This window comes from Pomacea canaliculata, linkage group LG7 (genome assembly GCF_003073045.1).
Source record: "Pomacea canaliculata isolate SZHN2017 linkage group LG7, ASM307304v1, whole genome shotgun sequence".
NCBI lineage: Eukaryota > Metazoa > Mollusca > Gastropoda > Architaenioglossa > Ampullariidae > Pomacea > Pomacea canaliculata.
The window spans coordinates 26417087-26436494 of NC_037596.1; the positions used below are offsets into that span (position 1 = coordinate 26417087).

Sequence of the window (19408 nt, forward strand, 5' to 3'; positions counted from 1 at the left end):
TGGCTAATCATGTGATTAATATTTTTGCAAGAGATTTATTAACCTTGAAATTGAGTACAAAGTTACAACTGACGCTTACAGACATTAAAATAAAACCTCTGTTCTATCGTCGCAAAAAATACTTCCTTGAACAGTGTGAGTGAGTCATACTCACGAGAGCTAATCCTAGTTTAGTGTTTTACAAGTGTTTATACGTGGACATAATTATTGCTCATATGGCAAATAGTATGTCTTTGCAAACTAAATGATGCATCGTTGCATTTTTGTTGTCATTTAATTCTTGCAGCATGCTAGTAATTTGTGCTTATTATTTTTTTAAATCTTCTTTAAATCGCTAACAGTTTGTCAAACCCGTTAAAGAGAGCCGTCTAATTGTAACGCCTGGGAATTGATGTTCTCAAATCTTTATCTCAGTTTCCGTGTTCATGAAATGTATAAATAATATGTGTGCAAATGTAAGGTTGTTAAGCAAAAGTAGATGTTTAATGTCCACTAAATCTGTTAGACACACAGCTTGTGACTGTAGAACCCTCGGGTTCTCGAACTTTATACTAAGCACATCCCGTGAACAGGTTTATGTTAGAGATGAGGTAGCACGTCTTCGATGATGTCAGTGGTGTTAATATATTAAAAACAATCGTTGTTTGCTATTTCTTACTCCCCTATTTTTCCTTTCTTTCCTCCAAGACATATGTTTAAAGACTAAAGTACACACCCACACGTGAGAACACTCTCTAAAACACACAAAGGGACATTACTTCCTTGCAATACTTTTGTTGCACAGACCCTAGAAGTCATTTCAGTGTGTAGTGGTACTCACACACACACGCACGCAAGCACCCTATGATAGAGACAGAGACAATAAGACTCAGATCAGAATGGAAGGAGAGACAGACCTCAAGTATTGAATTGTGTGTGTGGGGAAGTTTATTTCACCAAGCCTCACTTTTCTCTCTATCACTGGTTAGAGTTGTTCAGTTCTCTCATTATCATTGCCCCAAACAACTTGCATCAGGTTTGACGTTAAAGACAAAAAAATGAAATGTGTTTCACTTTAAATTGTTTTAGTTCCTAGAGTTCATTATGCGATATTTTCACTTTGTAAAAAATAGTTTTCAGCAATATTTTGTATTGTTCTTGAAATACAAACAAAGAGTACACGCCACTTGTTTTTAAATATTACAAATTTAACATCTACTCAGGGAAACAATATCACAATGACGACTGCTTTTAAACTGAAAAAACGTTTTTATCAAAATCAAGGTGGCAGACAGTCGGGTGACTCATCTCTCAGAGTGTGGTGTGCAAAGAGCCTCTTCTCTCGGCTGCTGCGACCTAAAGGTGAAACAAACAAAATAGTCATAATTGTGAATGAAACAGCAATGGTAAGATAAATCTAAATATAAGCAGAAACAAATTAAGAAGTAGTAATAGCGAGAAAGATATTGAGAGAATGAGACCATTAGTGATGATATTATACAAACATGAACGATGTCCACTCGCCTAGTCTCTGACAACAGGAATGACCAACACTAGCTACAAGCACAACAATTATTATATGGTGCAACACTTGTCATAACAATATAACTGACAGGTCTTCTCACCTCTCATAAGTCACGTGACGTTGTGTAGACCGTGTAGACATGAGGTCACTGTCAGCAGCTACTGATGTTGTGCAACATTCACACCGTAAAGACGGGCAGCAGTTTGTCTGTAAATAATCTCTTAAAACAACCCATTGTAATAGTAAAAAATTGTTTTTTGTTATGTTATGTAACGCGTGATTGAGGGCTAACAGCTCATCAACGTGTACTGCATGTTGGTTATGGTTAATCACAAAATCAAAACAATTGCTATGAAATCAATAGCACACACAGGCACGCACGCATGAACGCACAGAAAGAGACTGGAACCAAGATCCGAATCCAAGACACTCCAGCAATCACTGTGGAGGTGACAGATGCTTTAGTCACTGTGACATCAGCCGTCTCCTACAAGCTTTTTATAAAAACTTGACTGTGGACTACACCATGCAACTGTATCAGGTTCTGTAAGTCTTTTAGTCTGTAGTTTGTTCCATCTTTTGAGGTAGGTCTCTGTATGAAGTTTTCCTGAAAGACATAAAACACACGTAAATAATATGTATATGGAAAGTACTGAAGACCTTTTTTTTGCATATTTTACATTACAATATCTATTATTAACGTTTTCTTCATGTTTATATTTACAACATTACACATCTATCACTAAATTCATCTGCTTACACAAGAAGGTTGAGTCTTTGTAGTTTTAGTTATGAAGCGAGGTGAAGCATTGCCCTCAGGGAAAGTGGGAAACAACAAGGGAAAAGTGGTGTGAAGACCCACTAACATGCCCTTGTGTTACTTTATTCTAAGGAATCTTGGCTACTGACTTATAATTACTGTCACACTGGTAGAACTACTTCTGTAGTGTCTAGCTACTGCCTTATAATTACAGTGACTCGGGTAGAACTATTCTGTTCGTCTGGACACTGCCTTATACTTACAGACTTACTTTCGCTTGGTAACTACAGTCCAGCTTGTAAACTCAGGTATAGTAATATATACTACTGACGATATTAACAAATTAGTTTACTAATACAGGTTTACATCATTAAATAGCTTTCTGAACAGAGTTTTACTATAAAATAAAAGAAGTGGTACTCACACTTACAGTACCTTAGTGGGAGGTCGACAGATCATCACCAATACTGATGGAGGTCTAAGACACGTCGCTTGAATAAACAAATATACAAATTCGAAGGTAAAACCAATCGTTAACAACCACCGAAAGCTTCAGACCTCTGCTCACAAATATCTTCTCAGAAATCTCGCCTTTTACACGAAATATCGAGTACGTGAAAGACGCTGTGAAACGTTTCTGAGGGAAAGAGACTGGAAATGCGTGTGAGTCCTGGCCTAGACAAGGTAATGTATATGTATTTTTTTATAATTATCTTTGTAATGGTCAATGGAAAAATGAGGTGAAATCTTAACTTGCTTTCTTAAAACAAGGACTAGACGTGCGTTTATTAATTAAGTCGAGAGGTATTTAGAAATCATTTAGGTTCAAAGTAAGACAGGAACAGAGAGAATTATAGAAGTCGCAAGGTCGCCTTCGTTAGTGTAAAGTCTGAATGGACAACACCAACTATCGTGCATCGTCAAGAGGATAGAACATGCGATACATACACCGGAGAGAACAATAGAGAGAGAGACATTTCTATTAAATACTTGTTTGATTGCTTGTTTGTTTACGACACCCTGAGCATGTCTTCCAGCAAAATTCTTCTACAAACTGTTCACCACAGTGGCTGGCGAGACTGGGACAGTCAGTCAGGTTGTCTCTGCACGCTGAGGACAGAACTCAAATAAATGTATGTCAATATAAATGCACACTACCAATAAACACATTTAAATGTAAAAACTGAGAAGACTGGTAATAAGCTTTTATCTCATCAGTTACTAAGTACCAAGATATTTGCGAAATACACCTGTCGTCATCAATGTGAAGTAAAGATAATTGTATTAAGCAACAAACAGTTGATTTATCACATCTCCGTCTATTACATGAACTTTCTCGGTTCTCTAAATATGCATTTTATTGTAAATGCGAAAAAAATAATTGTTAGCGTATATTTTTTTAATTTTCAGACTAAATAATATGTAAAACTGCATACAAGTGAAATGCTAATGCTGAGTTTGTATAAGCATGCATCTCTAAGTAAAACCTGGACCTTCACATAAATCAGTTGTTTGACAGAAAGTAGAGCGAGTGAAAACTGAGTTACTTGGCCAATGATGTTTTAAATGCCCAAAGCTTATTGCGTGAAAGCAAGAATAAATGAAAACGAATGACGACAACGATGACGATGATGACGAGGAGTGGGAAGACATCCAAACAGATAAGAAGTAAATAAAACAATATAAACACGTCTTGCTCTAAAAGCTAAAAACACTAATGCATACCTGTCACACGGAGTTCAAAGGTGACAGTCATGGCGCCCATTGAGTTGCTGACGTGGACACTGTACAGTCCGGTATCTGTAGGCGTGGCTTGTGTAACATACACAGTGCAGGTAGCCAGGGGAAGGTCCGGTGTCTTCTGCTCGCATTTCCCAGTAAAAAGATCGGATCTGATCGACTAGCTTCTCCTGAGAAGAAGAATTACTGTCCTCTTGGTGAGAAATAAAACCGTCGATAGTAGGAACTGGGGAGGCCATGACTTCAAAGGTTGTCTGTCCTTCTAACCCTTCCGTGACCTTTAGTTCCGTGGTTGTTGCTAAGGTGTCGCTGGCCCACTCTGGCGAACCTAATTGAAAATAATAAGATTCTTTGAATATTTTTGTTATATCCCTTTTCATAATGAAGTTCTCTCTTTCTGTCTGATTTTCTTATTCAGTCACTGCAGTCTTACTTTTTTGTGTTTTTATTTTAAACTTGAATTTATGTTTGACAACTCGAAGCAGGGTGTGCAAAATCATTAGTGAAAGTCGTATGTTTATATACACGTATTCAAATATGGCCTCCACAAAATGTAAATCATCACTTTTGTTACTATTTTAACCTTTCACTAGGTTACAACTTTTATATAAACTGCTTGTGTCCAGTGGCACAATAAAATCATTTAATTAATGTAATAACAAGAGGTCAAGTCAGTAAGAGAGCGTGACCGTGAGGTGCCAGGTGAGTAAGCCCGCAGGCCGAAAAAGGTTGGGCATCACTGGTGTACACTAATTCAAAGGCGATATGTTAGCGTAGTAAATACTAGCTAAAGAGATTCTGGGGAGGCAAAAATAGAGGGAGTGTCATTGGATTTCTAGACCTCCGTGACAGGAATATAAAACAACCACCAAGCAAGAGTGAACCAACATTGGTCAGAGCTTAGTGAAAGCTTGTAACGTTGTTTGCCCATTGCCAAGCATCCCCCCAAACAAATGCCAGCGTTAGCACTCAACGCGATCTGCGATGGAGAGATTGGCAAGCCGCTTAACCGCCACGATTTGCCACACAACCACCGCCGACATTGAGTCAGTCTTGCTGACATGAATATTTATGACTGTTTATCAGGGCGTGTTTATAATTATAATTATTCTGTAGATAGTTAAATAACACCTAACTATATTTTATACTCTACGGTTATCGCAGTCTCAAAAAATATAAATTATAAATATTACTAAGAATTATCACTGGGGTAAACCTTTGCACCTTCTTTGTCACTAGAAGATTGTGCTTTTGGTTTAAAGATCCTATCAGCGAAGGTATTAGGCAAATGTCAAGCATATGCGTGCTCAAATCAATCTGTGTTTTGATCGAATACCACGAACCTTATAGTTCATTGGTCTCTCACAGTACATTGTTGTTTGAGCCTGTGTGTTTGTAACAATGTGTGCAAGATAGAAAGAGAAAGCCTGTGTATAAACGTGTGTCAAACGAGTGGATTAACAGTCCTCATACCCATTGATTCCATATATCTAGAAAGTTGTTGCAAGGTGTGATTGCATTATGACCTATAACATCCTATTATTATTTACTATTGATACTGTATATTTTCTACAAAACCTATGATTAGTTAACCTCAGGCATACAAAAGTAAAACCACGCGCGCTCAAGCACACACACACTCACTGATTAGAAAGTTCAGGAGAAGAAAGGTATCACAGAGTATATAAACATATCAGTAAAAAAGCTGTAAGTAGTTCCACCAACCTACCAGGAGACTCAGCCGAAGAGACGGTCACCGAGAGGAGGCACACAACGACGTCCACGATAATTGTTGGAAGACGAGTCATCATCAGAAATCCAATAAAGGAATCGTTAGCAAAACCTTTGTGAATAACTGCAGACAGTGAATGTGAAGCCTGCCACTGACTACAACAACCTCCACAACACTTGACATCAGCATCACTGACTGTCCGACACCAGCAGCTCGCGCCGCACTCACTTCACTACCAGGAAGTTTGTAAATTGTATACAGAATGATGAGTACACATAATATCAGTGTACAGAGTCGTATACAGGCTCTAGCTGTAGTGACTTTAGTGTGATTTAGTACAACACCAGCATTGTAGTCTACTTGGTAAGTTTCTGATGTCACTAACTGCACAAATGAGTTTCTCCTAAATATTTGGGTGATGATTGCCACAAGAGTTTACTGTCGTCTGCTGCAGTCTACAAACACTGTCGATGTTAGATAATACAACACTGATGGAGGCACTGAAGTATTTTCACTCGTGTCGGAAGGAATGACGGATGAAAAATAAAGTTTGCGTATGCAGCTAAAAATAATATAATAAAATAATTCATCCCCTGTTTTATCTTTGATCACAGACATTTGACTGGTGATAGTAAGAATATCGGTGAGACGAGCAGGCAAGTCTCTGACGACAGGGAAAGTGTATCCTGCCTTTGTGAACAAGTGCCTGACTGTTCTTAGTGTTTCTGACAGACAAAGAGAGAGCACCGAGTCTTTCCTTTGTTGCGATTCTGTGTAGGAGTTGTCTTTCCGCTTCTGCTATATGTGTTTGCTTTAATCATGAAGACAAGAATTTGTGAAATGATTCTTTGTTATAAGTTTAACTGCATGATATTCTTACTCATGTGTGTAAGACAGAAAGAGAGAGAGAGAGCACTCACGCACTTTGCCAGACTTCGAGAGGTACAGAAAAAAATGTTGCCATCTGAATGTTTTCTGACCATTTAGTATCGGAAAGGGGAGAAGCACAAGAAAAAAAAAACATTCTTTTTCTTTTGCTTTAAATCCTTGTTGCATATGTGTATTTATATTTGTGAGTAAATTTTGGGTCATTCTTTTCAGTCATTTTTTTTTTCGTTCTTTATTTTGCTTGTTTTCCTGACCAGCCACATCTGTACATATGAACCTACTATCCTGTACATTGTTAAATGTGACACAAGTTTGTTCAGGTGTGGGTGAAAGTTTCTTTAAAACTTATTTTTGCTATTTCATATACTTTACAGTTAGGGAATTGTAAAGAGAGGCATTTAAACATTTTTACCTACTTGCCTGTATCCCTTGATTAGTAGCATCAGACAAGCGCTGACCGTTACTGACCCTTTATTGGTAAATAATTTTCAGTCTAGTCCTCACATTTGTTATGGTTAAATAGGTAATTAAATGCATCGTCTATATCCTTAGTGTTACAAAATCTATAGAGTTGTTTATTTGTAGTGATATCTGTTTATCCCCATTTATTCAGTGGAAAAAGGTTATTCAAGGACCTTAAATTTGTTAGAGGGAGATAATCATGGGGAAGTACTTTTTAAGTAGGGTTATTGTTAAAAAAAATTACTTTCAAACATTCTACAGTTTGAATTTATTTATTTGGAGTCTAGTTCTCGATTATCCAGTTCTGGATATAATAACTAGTCATGAAGTGACCTATCTACTTCCTTCCTGAACTAGTCACCTTACATGTTTATGTGTTTCTGGTTTATCCCTATTCCAATTAGACCAAGATCTTGCAGTATTGTCTGGACAGTACTGATATAGATAGACTTAAGGATATTTTTTCATGTAAATTTAATTGTATTCTATACAAAATGCTTGAAAGTTTAGTACTATTATTTGAATTTATCAATTTGAGCCAGACTCTGTGCATTCTACTTTTAATTAATAAAAAGACAACAGGGAAGTGACCATACTCTTCAAGTACTATACAAGATAAGATGGAGTTCTTACTTTGGGGATTTTTTTGTAAAATCTCAGCTGTAGTTTAAAACAAATATCACTAATTTCTGATCCCATATTAAACAACCGTAGGCAAGTCTAGAATTTACTGGAAGTTGTGACAGTTTACATTTTAATAGAGCAAACATGGCTCTTGAGGCTATGCCATATAAATCATTTTGTGCTACAAGAAATTTATTATAATTTAGTTTGATGCCAAGATAGAGAAAATAGTCTAGTATTTCAAGTTTTTCACAGTTATATATAAATATTGATTTCTTTCTTTTTTTTACCTCTAGAAAATATAACTATTTTAGTTTTGTCTGGGTTGATAGGTTGCACTTGTCACAGTAGTTTTTCACTTCAGTCCTGATGCGGATATCTGTTGCCAAGATGTCTTGTGTCATCTGTTAGAGCTGTATTCCAATCACGTGAATCCAAGTTTTCTCGTTGTCGCGTACATGAAAGAAGCTAGGTAGAGATTTTAAGATTAACAACCCTTATCAACCATCACACACCAAGTGATTACAGTCCTCAACACATGGGAATTAAATGTTGGCATTAACTCAACCCTTGTCATATTCACGGAACGCTGTACAGCAATTCATGTACATTTAAAATGTGTTGCTTGTTGATAAAAGCGTTTTTAAAGATGATATTTTTGCGGTTTTTTTTTCAGATGATATTTTTGCTATTGAAGTCAAAGCAGCTGGGAGGCCGATGATTTAATCCGTAATACTTGCTCAAAATGATAGTTAATAGTGGAAATGTAAGGAGTGTGTGTGTGTTTGTAGGGGTTGGGTGAGTGGTTGGGTTGCTCGATTGGATGTTGGTGTGAGAACCCACACCCGTACCCACGTGTGCACATACATAAACACACGCTCATATGCTCCCACTCCGAATTACACACATGCACCTAAACATCGATAAACACATACAAACACACACAAACAAATTTTGACAGAGACTAATGTCTAATCAGGAAACATGTTTATTATCTCGAAGTTTCGAAGCCGAACGGTTTCCGGCTGATTTCAAGGCTGTGGGCTGTCAGACGATTAGTCACATTCAGACTGTGGTGTCCAAACTTTTCTCTTACTGGCTAAAAGAAACTCATAATTTAAACGATAATTGTAAAGATTGTTAAAAAAACTTATAATTATAATTATAAATTTTGTGAAAGATAATTGCAAGTATTGTGTTTACATACTGTTACGAATATAAGGAGAATGTCCGCATTCCATTCTTTTTATGTTCTGAGGCTCGGCTGGTAGACTTTTTCTCTACAAGTGCATGTTCTTTAGACTTTATGTCTTCTGATAATAAAAGCATCCATAAAAATAATATTAAGTTGTATTTAAATACAAACATAAACACAAGCCATCAAAGTTTAATCCAGTGATATAGATATATATGTATACGCATATGATAGAAATCATTTTGATACAAAATAAACTCACTCACGTTAGTTGCATAAAATCCAAGCAGCTTGTGGTATCGGCCATATTGTGTTGACAAGCAAGTCTTCCACACGTTGAGTATAACTATTTAAATCCAAGAGTTCAATACCGTGAATACTGTGAATACTGTGAATACAGTGAATACTGTGAATACCGTGAATACAGTGAATACCTATCGTCGACACTCAGCCGAACATTCACGTGATCTCAAAATGTCGCATTTGTAATCGGATCGCGATCACTTCCAGAAAATAACAACGCACATAACATTTATTTGGAAGCATTTTCAATAAGGCTTTTTTAGCATTCATTTTAGTTTCCAAGACGCGTGAGGCGAGTGGATTGATTGGTGGATTATTCAGACTTAATGTGAGTGTAAAGAGAGTTCTCGTGGGTGACCTAGGTCAGGGTTATAACTATAGACTCACTGAAGTAAGTTTTTTTTCTAATTATGAAATTCGTGCTTGGTGAAACGGTATCACAGGAAATAGTTATGTGTTCTTATCGTCTCTACTGAAAGGTCATCAGATTTTCATCTGCTTTTAAAAATACCTTCATTTATTAAGCCACTAATCGCGAAGAGGTATTGCAGGGGGCCAATAGTGACTCGTGCACACACAATTCAATTAATTTTTATTTGCGATGACGTCTCCACAGAGATCTCTATACAAATTTATTATCTCCATGGGTACCAGGTAATCGCGGTTAGGATTATTCGTGGATGCTGTCCCAGAAATTTTATCTTCAGATTTGCGAAAAGAGCGTTTGAGCTTATTTCTCTTGAACGTGAACTTGGCGTGAACAAGAAACAAATGTACTTTGCACTTCTGGTTTTGAAATACATTATTTAGAAAATGAAAAAGCAGCTGATTTGTAAAAACTTTAAATCTTCATTGTAGTGTTTCTCCATATTAAAAATGTATATTTTGGCAGTAGTACCAAACTGTAAGGACTGCATCTATGACGATGACATTCTCCTATATATGGACACAAATAGTGTTTGTTTTGAGACAGTTATGATTCTGCCTGTGTGTTTTTATTGAATAGAAAAAAATTTTCTTCGTAAAGCACTTTGAACTAACCTTTGATAGTATGGTGAAGTGCAATATAAATTCACTTTTATTATTATTATTAACGTGAAAATTTTTTGAGAATGACAGTCTACATAAAAAATCATATATTAAATAAATGAATAAATGAATGTAGCCTCATTGAATAAATAAATTAGTAAGTCAGCTGTTAACTGAGCTGAACACCCAGCTTCATCTTGGTGTGTGTGTGTAAGTCGACTGGCAATCCTGATATTTTAACAACATGATTTTAAACAGGACCTACATTTGTAGGATTATTGAGCTACTCGACTTTTGTTGTTTTCTGAAAGGTAGAGTGTTTGTGGTGTAAAAGGAGGCTAGATCAGAGGATGATAGCAACGAACATTGTGATAATGATGACGACTACTATCATAACGATGACCACGACAATGATGATGATAATTGATGATGAGGAGGAAGAGAAAGTATACGTTCATACGTTTGAGGATCATATCAATAGAAAGCTCAGTATGTGCCATGATTTTGACATTAAGATATGATCAAACACGAATACCTACCGTCCACAATCAGTGTGAAGGGTACATTAATGGATCCTCCTGAGTTCCTAACCTTGACATTGTACATTCCGTTATCTTTGTTCATGGCGTCTGCAGTGGACAAGGTGCAGGTCACCAGGTGAAGGTCGGGCGCATTTTGCTCGCATTTCCAGGTAAAAAGATCAGCTCTTACTGGCTCCTCCTTGGACATACTATCTCCTTGATGGTAGCTGACACCTTCGATAGTTGGAGTTGGGTAGCCCATCACCTCAAAGGTCAACTGTCCTTGCGACCCTTCCGTGACCTTTAGCTGTTTGATTCTTGCTAAGGTGCCGTTGACTAGCTTTGGCGAACCTAAAATAAAAAAATTGTGAGGTGTAAGATTATATTTGCTGGATTCTTGTTTAAGACTTTGTCTCCCCCAATGGAATCTTATAAGCGAAATTATTTCTGCTTAACTTATTCAGTCTCTAAGGTATCACTCATTCTGTTTTTTAATTGCATTTATTGTGATTTGACAACTCAGCACATTCCAAAGAATGTGTTTACATCAGAGTCCAGGAAATTTATCTTTAACCTTGACTTTGAAGGTTTCCTCAAGATTTGGTTCTTGCAGCTTATCCAAATCAAAGCAAATTCGGGGATGTTCATATTGTTTTTTCGACTAATCCAAGTAATGTAGATTACTCTGAGTTCTTTTAATGTTTAGAGAGTAAATGAACGTATCAAACTAACAATGACAAATGCTCAAAACAATTTAAGGTCCTTAACGATTTCTAATTAGATTCGAAACTGACACTACACACTCTCTAATTAAGTTTATGTTCTACTAGTCAGTAAGAGAGCGTGGCCTTGAGGGGCCAGGTGAGGAAGATGAATGTAATATTTTACTGACATACACTACTTACACAACACACTGAGCTGCACTGATGTGGAGTTAGTTTGTCCCACTGTGTTGCCAGCCCGACAATAGTAGATACCCGAGTCACCACATCCTGCTTTCTCTATTCTGAAGGAGAGATAAGATTTGCTGAGTCCTGAAAGTATTTGTAAACCATTTCTTGTGACCTTCAGCAGTTCCAGGCTCTCTACATTGCTTGGACTGACTCGGCATGTAAAGTCAACACTGTTGTTGACATTCGTGGTGTAGTTGACGGTAGTTTGTCTGTTGATTCGTAAGGAAGGCATCCCAGGGGGATCTGAGATAAACAGGTGTGTCAGATTAAAACAACGGATTGCCACCCGTAATTATTACTTTATTAATGTGCAGAGAAAATATCGGTTCATCAGCCATCCTTTATCATTCCTCCATTGATCCGTATTCTATAAATATATGTGCGTCCATCCATCTACCTGTTTCACTTATTCATCCATCATCTACCTGTTAATGTGTCACTTGATGCACGTATTATTAAGCATGTGCATTCGCATATAAACACTTATGCACACATAAGCACGTGCAAGTTTTCGCTAGCTCGCCGTACAAAACGAATTACAATTGAACAAAATCGATTGATCACAAACACACACTACGTTGGGTTTCCAGACTCTGTAGGCATCCATCCTCCACAATTAGTCCATCCATCCATATGTCACAAACGTGCACACGAGCATTTGCATGATCATTACAATTATAAAATAAGAAACAAAAATTAGTGATGACAAGTACACATTACGCGGAGTGTCCAGTCTCTGTCAGCAGACATGTTTGTCGCCCAGTGTAGAAGACAGCTGACTCTGGCATTGTTGTCCTCACGGCGAATGTCACGTGACAAGAAGATGACCTTCTGACCGTACTGTCCCGTGTGTTGTAGCCGGCCATTATAAAATAAAAGCAGACGACCTTGTGGCTCTCCTACATGGCTTGTGCTGCACGTGCAGTTGATGTGCGAGCCTTCCATTATGACGTCAGCAGGGCAGGTCAGTGTCGGTGCCTTGGGAGAAGCTGTTACAGGTGAGGACACAAAAGAATCTCAATAACATCTTACAGAGAATCAAATTACAGTAAATTCTGCCTGGGTTTTTACCTAGATAAAAAGGTGAGCCTGATGTACTAAAAAGCTATAAGCTTTTAGTAAAGTCGCCTTTTAAAAATATTTTAGCAATTTTAGCTTTACACTCACTGCTGACACGCACCTGAAAGACGTGTCGCTTACATCAGCAGGTATCTTTATTTTCCTTTCCTTCAGTAATGATAGTGAGGAAGCGAGGGTAAATGAGTATAAATTTTTCCAGTCATTTTCGTATCACACTTGCAACTCTTAATGTAAACATGACAACACATCAGAGAATTAAAGAGGTTATGACACTTAACTCTACAGTTACAAAAATTGCAATTTATGAACTAAAGTAGAACATTAAAATACGAAATGATTCACGCTCATATTAAAACTGTAATTAAAGATAAGAGCATTTGATTATAGTCACTTTTTTGTACTCTTTGATGTTATGGACGTCAGCTTCACGAGCTCATTATGTTTAAGACAGTCTTTGCTATTCGTGCTGAGACAACTAATATAGCGATGGAGAAAATAAAAGTGCATTATGGATTTGAAACGCAAATTTGAGCGCCTCTACTTTCTCAGAAATTGAAATGGGAAGCTTTAAACATTTTACTACAGGACTGTTCGTATGATTAATATCACAGTTAATGCGTTGTCATCATTTGACCTCGACCACCTCTTTATTGCATTTTCTTTAAAACTACTTCCTGCACAAAGGTTTTCATAAAAATCTGTGCATGAGTTCGAATTTAAAATGAATGTAGAAAAAAAGCGAATATATTGAAGTTGTAAAATAAATTAGGTTAGAAATAAGTCATGAACAGTACAATATCTTTATAAAAATCGTACATAGAATCCATTGCAGTTAAAATTAGTAACACACACACACACACACACACACACACACACACAATGATGAGCAAATAAAGCATAAACAATGAGATGTGATGAATATACACACTTGCTAAGGTACACTTTAAGCTGGTATCACTAAAGTACCATGAGACACTACAGTATCATTATCGACTTTATCACAGAAGTCTAAGCTACAAGCACAGTGTATTTAAACAATACAACATCAACATCAACATCCTCATCAGGCTAAGATGCTCAAGTTAACAACTCACCAGATGAAGCTGCCGGGTGGACTGCCACCAAGAGATACACCACGACACAGATCATCATCGTTTGAAACCTCTTCATCGTCAGAACTGCACTGTGAGTGACTCAACGAACCAAGCATCGACAGATAACCGCAGCAAAGTCTGTTAAGTCTAACACTCGCTTGATACAACATGGGGTCTGGTGGAGGATGTAAATGCGAGCTGGTAAGTGTCTACACTAGCAACATCCAATGACCTCACTGCACGATCAGGAAGTACTTACAGTAATAATATTAAAGGGATTGTAAAGGCAAAATAAAACTGCTTAGAATCGTCTAAAGACTAGGATCCACTTGAATCTCGCGTCTGTTCATATGGGAAAAGTTGGTTTTATAGCGACGGCGACAGTAGCGTGCAGACAACTCCGTCTACCCACGTGAGAAACACGCTTCTTTCCCTTTGAGTCCACAAAAATAATAAAGTTTCTACAGAGATTCTGCAATACAAGAGAGTCGATTATGAAATAAAAAAATAAAACTCCTGTGAAATCAAAAGAAAAGAATCTTCCTTTTTAAGTCACTGTCTTTGTCCGTTACGACAAATAGTCGTTGTCTGCACATTTTTCTTAACCCGTTTCTTCATTCTCTCTATATATAATATATTTACAAGACCGATGGCGTTCATGTTACGTTTCTTTTATTATGAGCCCGGGTTAGCTTGTTGAATATCAAGCGATTTCCAGCACACCGATCATCTCATCCTCTTGCCATTTCTAGTAGGCTGCCGGGTCACACACACACATGTACACACATGTGTATATCTACAGAAGTGTACCTAAATATACGTAGCATTAGCTTGAAATGGTATCGGTCAAAAAATATGATAAAAAGCGGATAATTAATGACAGTAAATAACGCTAATAATACTACGGACGACGACGACGACGACGACGATGATGATGATGATGATGATGATGATGATGATTATGATGATAGCAGCAATGTAGAAAGAATACCGTTTGTATCATCCTTTCTAAATGTTATAAAAAGGCTAAGCCCACTTGCTGTATGACTAATCATCTTGTTTTTTAGTGAAAAAAGAAAAATAGGAAGACGATTTACATTAACTGTTTCAGGTCAGCGCTTCACTTCCCAGAGAAACACGGCGACTGCCGAGACACTACGTGTCTCCCTAAAAATGTGTGGTATTTGTACTTGAGACTTTTTGTATGCTGACTTTTACCTTTATTTCTTTAAAAGATAGGTAATGTGTTGTCTTTGTTGTAACTGTCAATAGGCGCAGTCTGCAGGGCGGGGAGATGGGCCGTGAGTGTCTGGGACTGGCTAATGCCACGGAGTGATGGGCCTGGCAGATGCCTTAAAATATCTGAAGAGTTTTTGTTTTTTTTGTTTTGTTTTGTTTTGTTTTGTTTTGTTTTGTTTTGTTTTGTTTTGTTTTGTTTTGTTTTATTTTGTTTTGTTTTGTTTTGTTTTGTTTTGTTTTGTTTTGTTTTGTTTTGTTTTGTTTTGTTTTGTTTTGTTTCTACTGGTCTTCTGGAGTATATGGCCGAGGAAGACAACGTCTGACCCCAAGAGCAGCGTTAGATATGTCACAAGGCAAAGGTCGCTCGTGCTCAGTCATTTAGAGGACAACGTCTGTTCCCGAGTGGACATGTTGGTTGTGTTTTGTTTGTGTGATTGTTTGCACCATTTAAGAGAAGTTGTAATTGTTAATATATATATATACAGAGAGCGAGAGAGAGATTTATGGAGAATTCGTCCATGGAGACAGTTGATACAGTGTAAGATGTGTTGTGCCCTACTTTACACTTCATTACTCTCAAGTTGATCAATATATGTATTTTTATTTAAAATAATTAATTATAAACAAGACTTCAAAAGAGTAGAGTTATTTTGTGACAAAAGAACGCGAGAATGTCCAGTCGTGTAGGTGAATGCCAGAGTCCGTCACAGTATGAAAGGGAGACCAAAAACAATCTAAAGAATAAAGAAGCTTTGTATACCTCTTAACTGCAACTGGGGGAAGGAGTACACAGTACTTAAAACACAACATTGTCATATGAATTACTGGTTCTCCTGATAGCCTCCCAGTGGAGGATTACTAAGAACAAGTTTCATTAGCATCAGTGATAATGAGTCCATTGCATGCAGTCTCAAACAAAACCACTAAAACACACATTTTTTTGTTTCAAATTTGACTTTTATTTACTTGTAGTCTGTAGTCCTGACATCATAGCAGCAGCCTGTTAATCTTATGATAATCTCTTTTATTTACTTGTAGTCACTAGTCCTGACATCATTTCAGCAGACCGTTAATCTCCTGATCAGGTCTTGGCGCTTAGGAGATGGAACTGAGCACCTGGCAACATCAGAACATAAATGTAATCATATTTGTAACTACCCTCAATTATATGCTACATGTACATGTTTTCAATATGTGGATCTCCTAAATACCACTATTTAAATTTATTAAGAAGTCCAATGAGTCAGGCGATAGCCTGCAGTTTTACAGAAAAAAACGCGTGACCTGCAGTTTGTAGCAACCTTCCAGAAACAATGATCACGACAATAATTCTTGAAATCATCAGGCAACACTATTGTATGTGGAGTAAACAAGTGGACATTGCAGTCTAGTTCTGTCTTTTTATCTTCCCTGACAGATCTTGTGCATTTTATTTTGTAGCAAACGTTCTAGCTAGCAGACTAGTTCTCATTCACACACATGTCCTGACTTCTTATTCTTTTTGTCATCATTTCTAGCTCTACCTCTTCTTCAGTCTTTATAATAAGTCTCAGTCTTTGCACTTATCTGTTTTACTGTCGTATAATGAGAATATTATTACCTGATCAACAACAGTTTTAAACTCCCCAAATACGGCTTTCCTGTTGTCTGGAAACAAAAATACAATTTAAATGTTTTTATCAATGTCGTGTCTGAATTCTGAACTATAAAACATTCAAAGTAAGTCGATGAATTTGAAACGCAGTTGTCTATAAAACAAATATTGTGTTTCACGTTTAACATATAACCAACTCAGTTGTGTTTTATTGCTCATTATTTTACATGTCCGGAGAGATAGAGGAGGGATGTGACTCACTGTTAGCATCCAGGAAGGCGAAAAGGCGGCAAACGATGGATGGATCCAGAACGCCGTCAACGTTGTCGTCCATTCCATCGAAGAAGACAAAAGTACCTTCGATTAGACTTGATGGTATCTCAGGAGGGAACCCAGCAGCATATTCTTCATAGCTCACCTTTTTATCGTCTGTGACAGAGATTTGTCTAAAACTTATTTTTAAGATTAGAAATGCATTATTTTCTTACCTAGATATACAGCTACGATCATTGTTCCGTGTTTAAGTTGATCATTTGCAAAAGAATATACATGTGTCCAAAGACATATAAATTATATATATTTCTAAATTATTTATTTAAACGTAATAAATATGAAGATACTTCTAGCGCTCACCCACACACAGACACATGTGTGTTTGCTGACTGACCCTCAAGAAGAGTGAGATTTCTACAAACGTTTAAATGTACCGACATACAGGCAGCAACACCTCGAAATGATATTAGTGAGAGAATGTCAGAAAAAGAGGATAATGCATGACAGTGAATAACGCGAACATTCGAAAACAGTTGACAGAAACACATTGGTGAAGGCATATTCTCATCATGATGATGATGACGATGATGATGATTGATGATTGATGATGATGATGATTGATGATGATGATAGCAGTAAAGAAATAATACCGTCTGTATCATCCTTCCTAAACTTTGTGAAAAGTTCACTCTGGTGGATGATTCCATCCATGTTCCTGTCCAGAAAATCGAACACTGCTCGGATCTGTTTTGTGCTGTAGCTGAAAGGAATGAAAATATATTTTCACTAGTTTTAATTATGAAATTTTAGTTAAAATTTTATATGAAGTGTCAGCCTTCCTGCTAATGCTATTCATCGCTTAAGATGCTAGTGTATATATATATATGTATGGGGTGGGTGTTTCTGTGCGTGTAGGTACATATGTTTTTGAATATTTGTGTATAAATATTAGTGTGAGAGAAAAGAAAAAGAGATTGATTTCCAAACTCTTCCTAAAAGCGGCTAGTCAAGTTTTTAGTTAATTTATATTTTTTTCAGAGCTTTTCATATTCACCATTAATATGTTACTACAATTGAATAAAATGTGAAAGTGTTGATTTTTACCCCGATGAATCGATGGCGAACGCAGAAGCCAGAAGACCAAAAAGGAGGACGATCTTCATTATGTAAAACTATGGTTAATCTGAAAAGTCACAAATCGAAACCACAGAAATTTGTAAAGTAAGACTCACATGTTGTGGACAGGTTTTCCTTTCAGTTAAATATTCTTAAAAGAAGAGTTTCCGATGCCAGTGTGAACAATTCGATAAGGTAGAACATTGCATGAAACAAATAATTTCCAGTGAAGTACTAAAGTCACCATGTTTACTAAGAATAATTTTTTAAATTGCAAAAACGTTTTAACATAAAAGATGTCAATAAAGGACAACGAATTTCTTTGTCTGTGTGGAAAATTTCATATTTAAAACAATGACAATCATCTTTGGATATTAAAACAAACAATGACACTTAACAATTCAACAAAAATTATACTGTACATCTTTACGTGAGAAGCATAATTTCATTGTATTTTCCATCTTACAGAGTACTTACCACCTTACTTGCAGTGAAGTCAGCAGACTGGGAATGTCTGAGCAGTGATGAATCTAAGGATGCCGCCAGGACAAACTATATACCTGGCTTCTGAATCAACAAGTCCGTAAATCAGGATAAAACTTGAGCAAACTTCCCACAGGCTTCACTTAATCTGACAGATGACCGCTTCAGGAACTTGGAGTCGAACTCGTGTTGACATCAACAACAGTCTGTCCTGGACAATATCACAATACAATGTACGTCTGTAAACACACTGTGGGAAGCCAAATAAAACCCGTATGATAACAAAGAGATTACTAACGGTAAGAAAAATGCAGGATCGTGGTTTGGTTGACCGGTCATCTGAGTGAGATGGACCAGATGTTGCAGTATCACCATATCCGCGGTTTCGATTGCAGTTGAGCAGTGGACTGAAATACCAACTCTTACAGACATTAAAGTACTGATGTCTCCACGATGCTACTAATTCTCACTTCAAAAGAATACAATTTTCTTTAAAAAATCAGTTTGAAAAAGATTAAAGTTGTTAAAAGAAATTTATTTTGTTAAATTCACTCCCTGTTAGCTATTAAAATTGTTTATCCTAGCACATGAATGTAGTCAAATATTTATTTTAAAAATACCGCCACGCTGTTACCTAAAGCTTGTGTCGACATCAATCTTGTTGACATCAATCTTGTCTAGAAAAGTTCGATCTCAGATTCAGACAGAGGTCATCTTTCAAATGCCAGAAATACACATAGTGCGGATGTTTCTTTACTTTATATTAATCCTGACATGAATTTGTTTTTAAAAGACAGAGTATAATGTTTGTTAGCTCC

At 36.8% G+C, this 19408-nt stretch overlaps 2 protein-coding genes across 6 annotated transcripts; both read right to left on the reverse strand.

The window, feature by feature from the left end:
- Window positions 1-962: 962 nt before the first annotated feature.
- LOC112568851 (hemicentin-2-like) lies at window positions 963-14048 on the reverse strand. Of its 5 annotated transcripts, XR_003100213.1 has the most exons (8): window positions 13886-14048; window positions 12425-12700; window positions 11664-11954; window positions 3990-4332; window positions 3255-3374; window positions 2689-2755; window positions 1605-2111; window positions 970-1335 (listed from the first exon to the last, which is right to left on the reverse strand). XR_003100213.1 is itself a non-coding variant. In XM_025246365.1 (5 exons), exons 1-4 carry the CDS (start codon window positions 13959-13961, stop codon window positions 4004-4006), a joined length of 972 nt encoding a protein of 323 aa, XP_025102150.1. In that variant the 5' UTR covers window positions 13962-14048; the 3' UTR covers window positions 2468-3374; window positions 3990-4003. The 5 variants fall into 5 exon arrangements, 2 of the variants coding, with proteins under 2 accessions (XP_025102150.1, XP_025102149.1); XR_003100212.1 differs by having other exon boundaries at window positions 969-1335; window positions 2689-3374; XR_003100214.1 differs by lacking the exons at window positions 11664-11954; window positions 12425-12700; window positions 13886-14048 and adding an exon at window positions 5734-6254 and having other exon boundaries at window positions 963-1335; window positions 2689-3374.
- A 2019-nt stretch (window positions 14049-16067) lies between these two features.
- LOC112568855 lies at window positions 16068-18633 on the reverse strand. The gene is made up of 6 exons (XM_025246370.1): window positions 18585-18633; window positions 18096-18174; window positions 17642-17751; window positions 16980-17147; window positions 16725-16771; window positions 16068-16240 (listed from the first exon to the last, which is right to left on the reverse strand). Exons 2-6 carry the CDS (start codon window positions 18152-18154, stop codon window positions 16220-16222), a joined length of 405 nt encoding a protein of 134 aa, XP_025102155.1. The 5' UTR covers window positions 18155-18174; window positions 18585-18633; the 3' UTR covers window positions 16068-16219.
- Window positions 18634-19408: the final 775 nt, after the last annotated feature.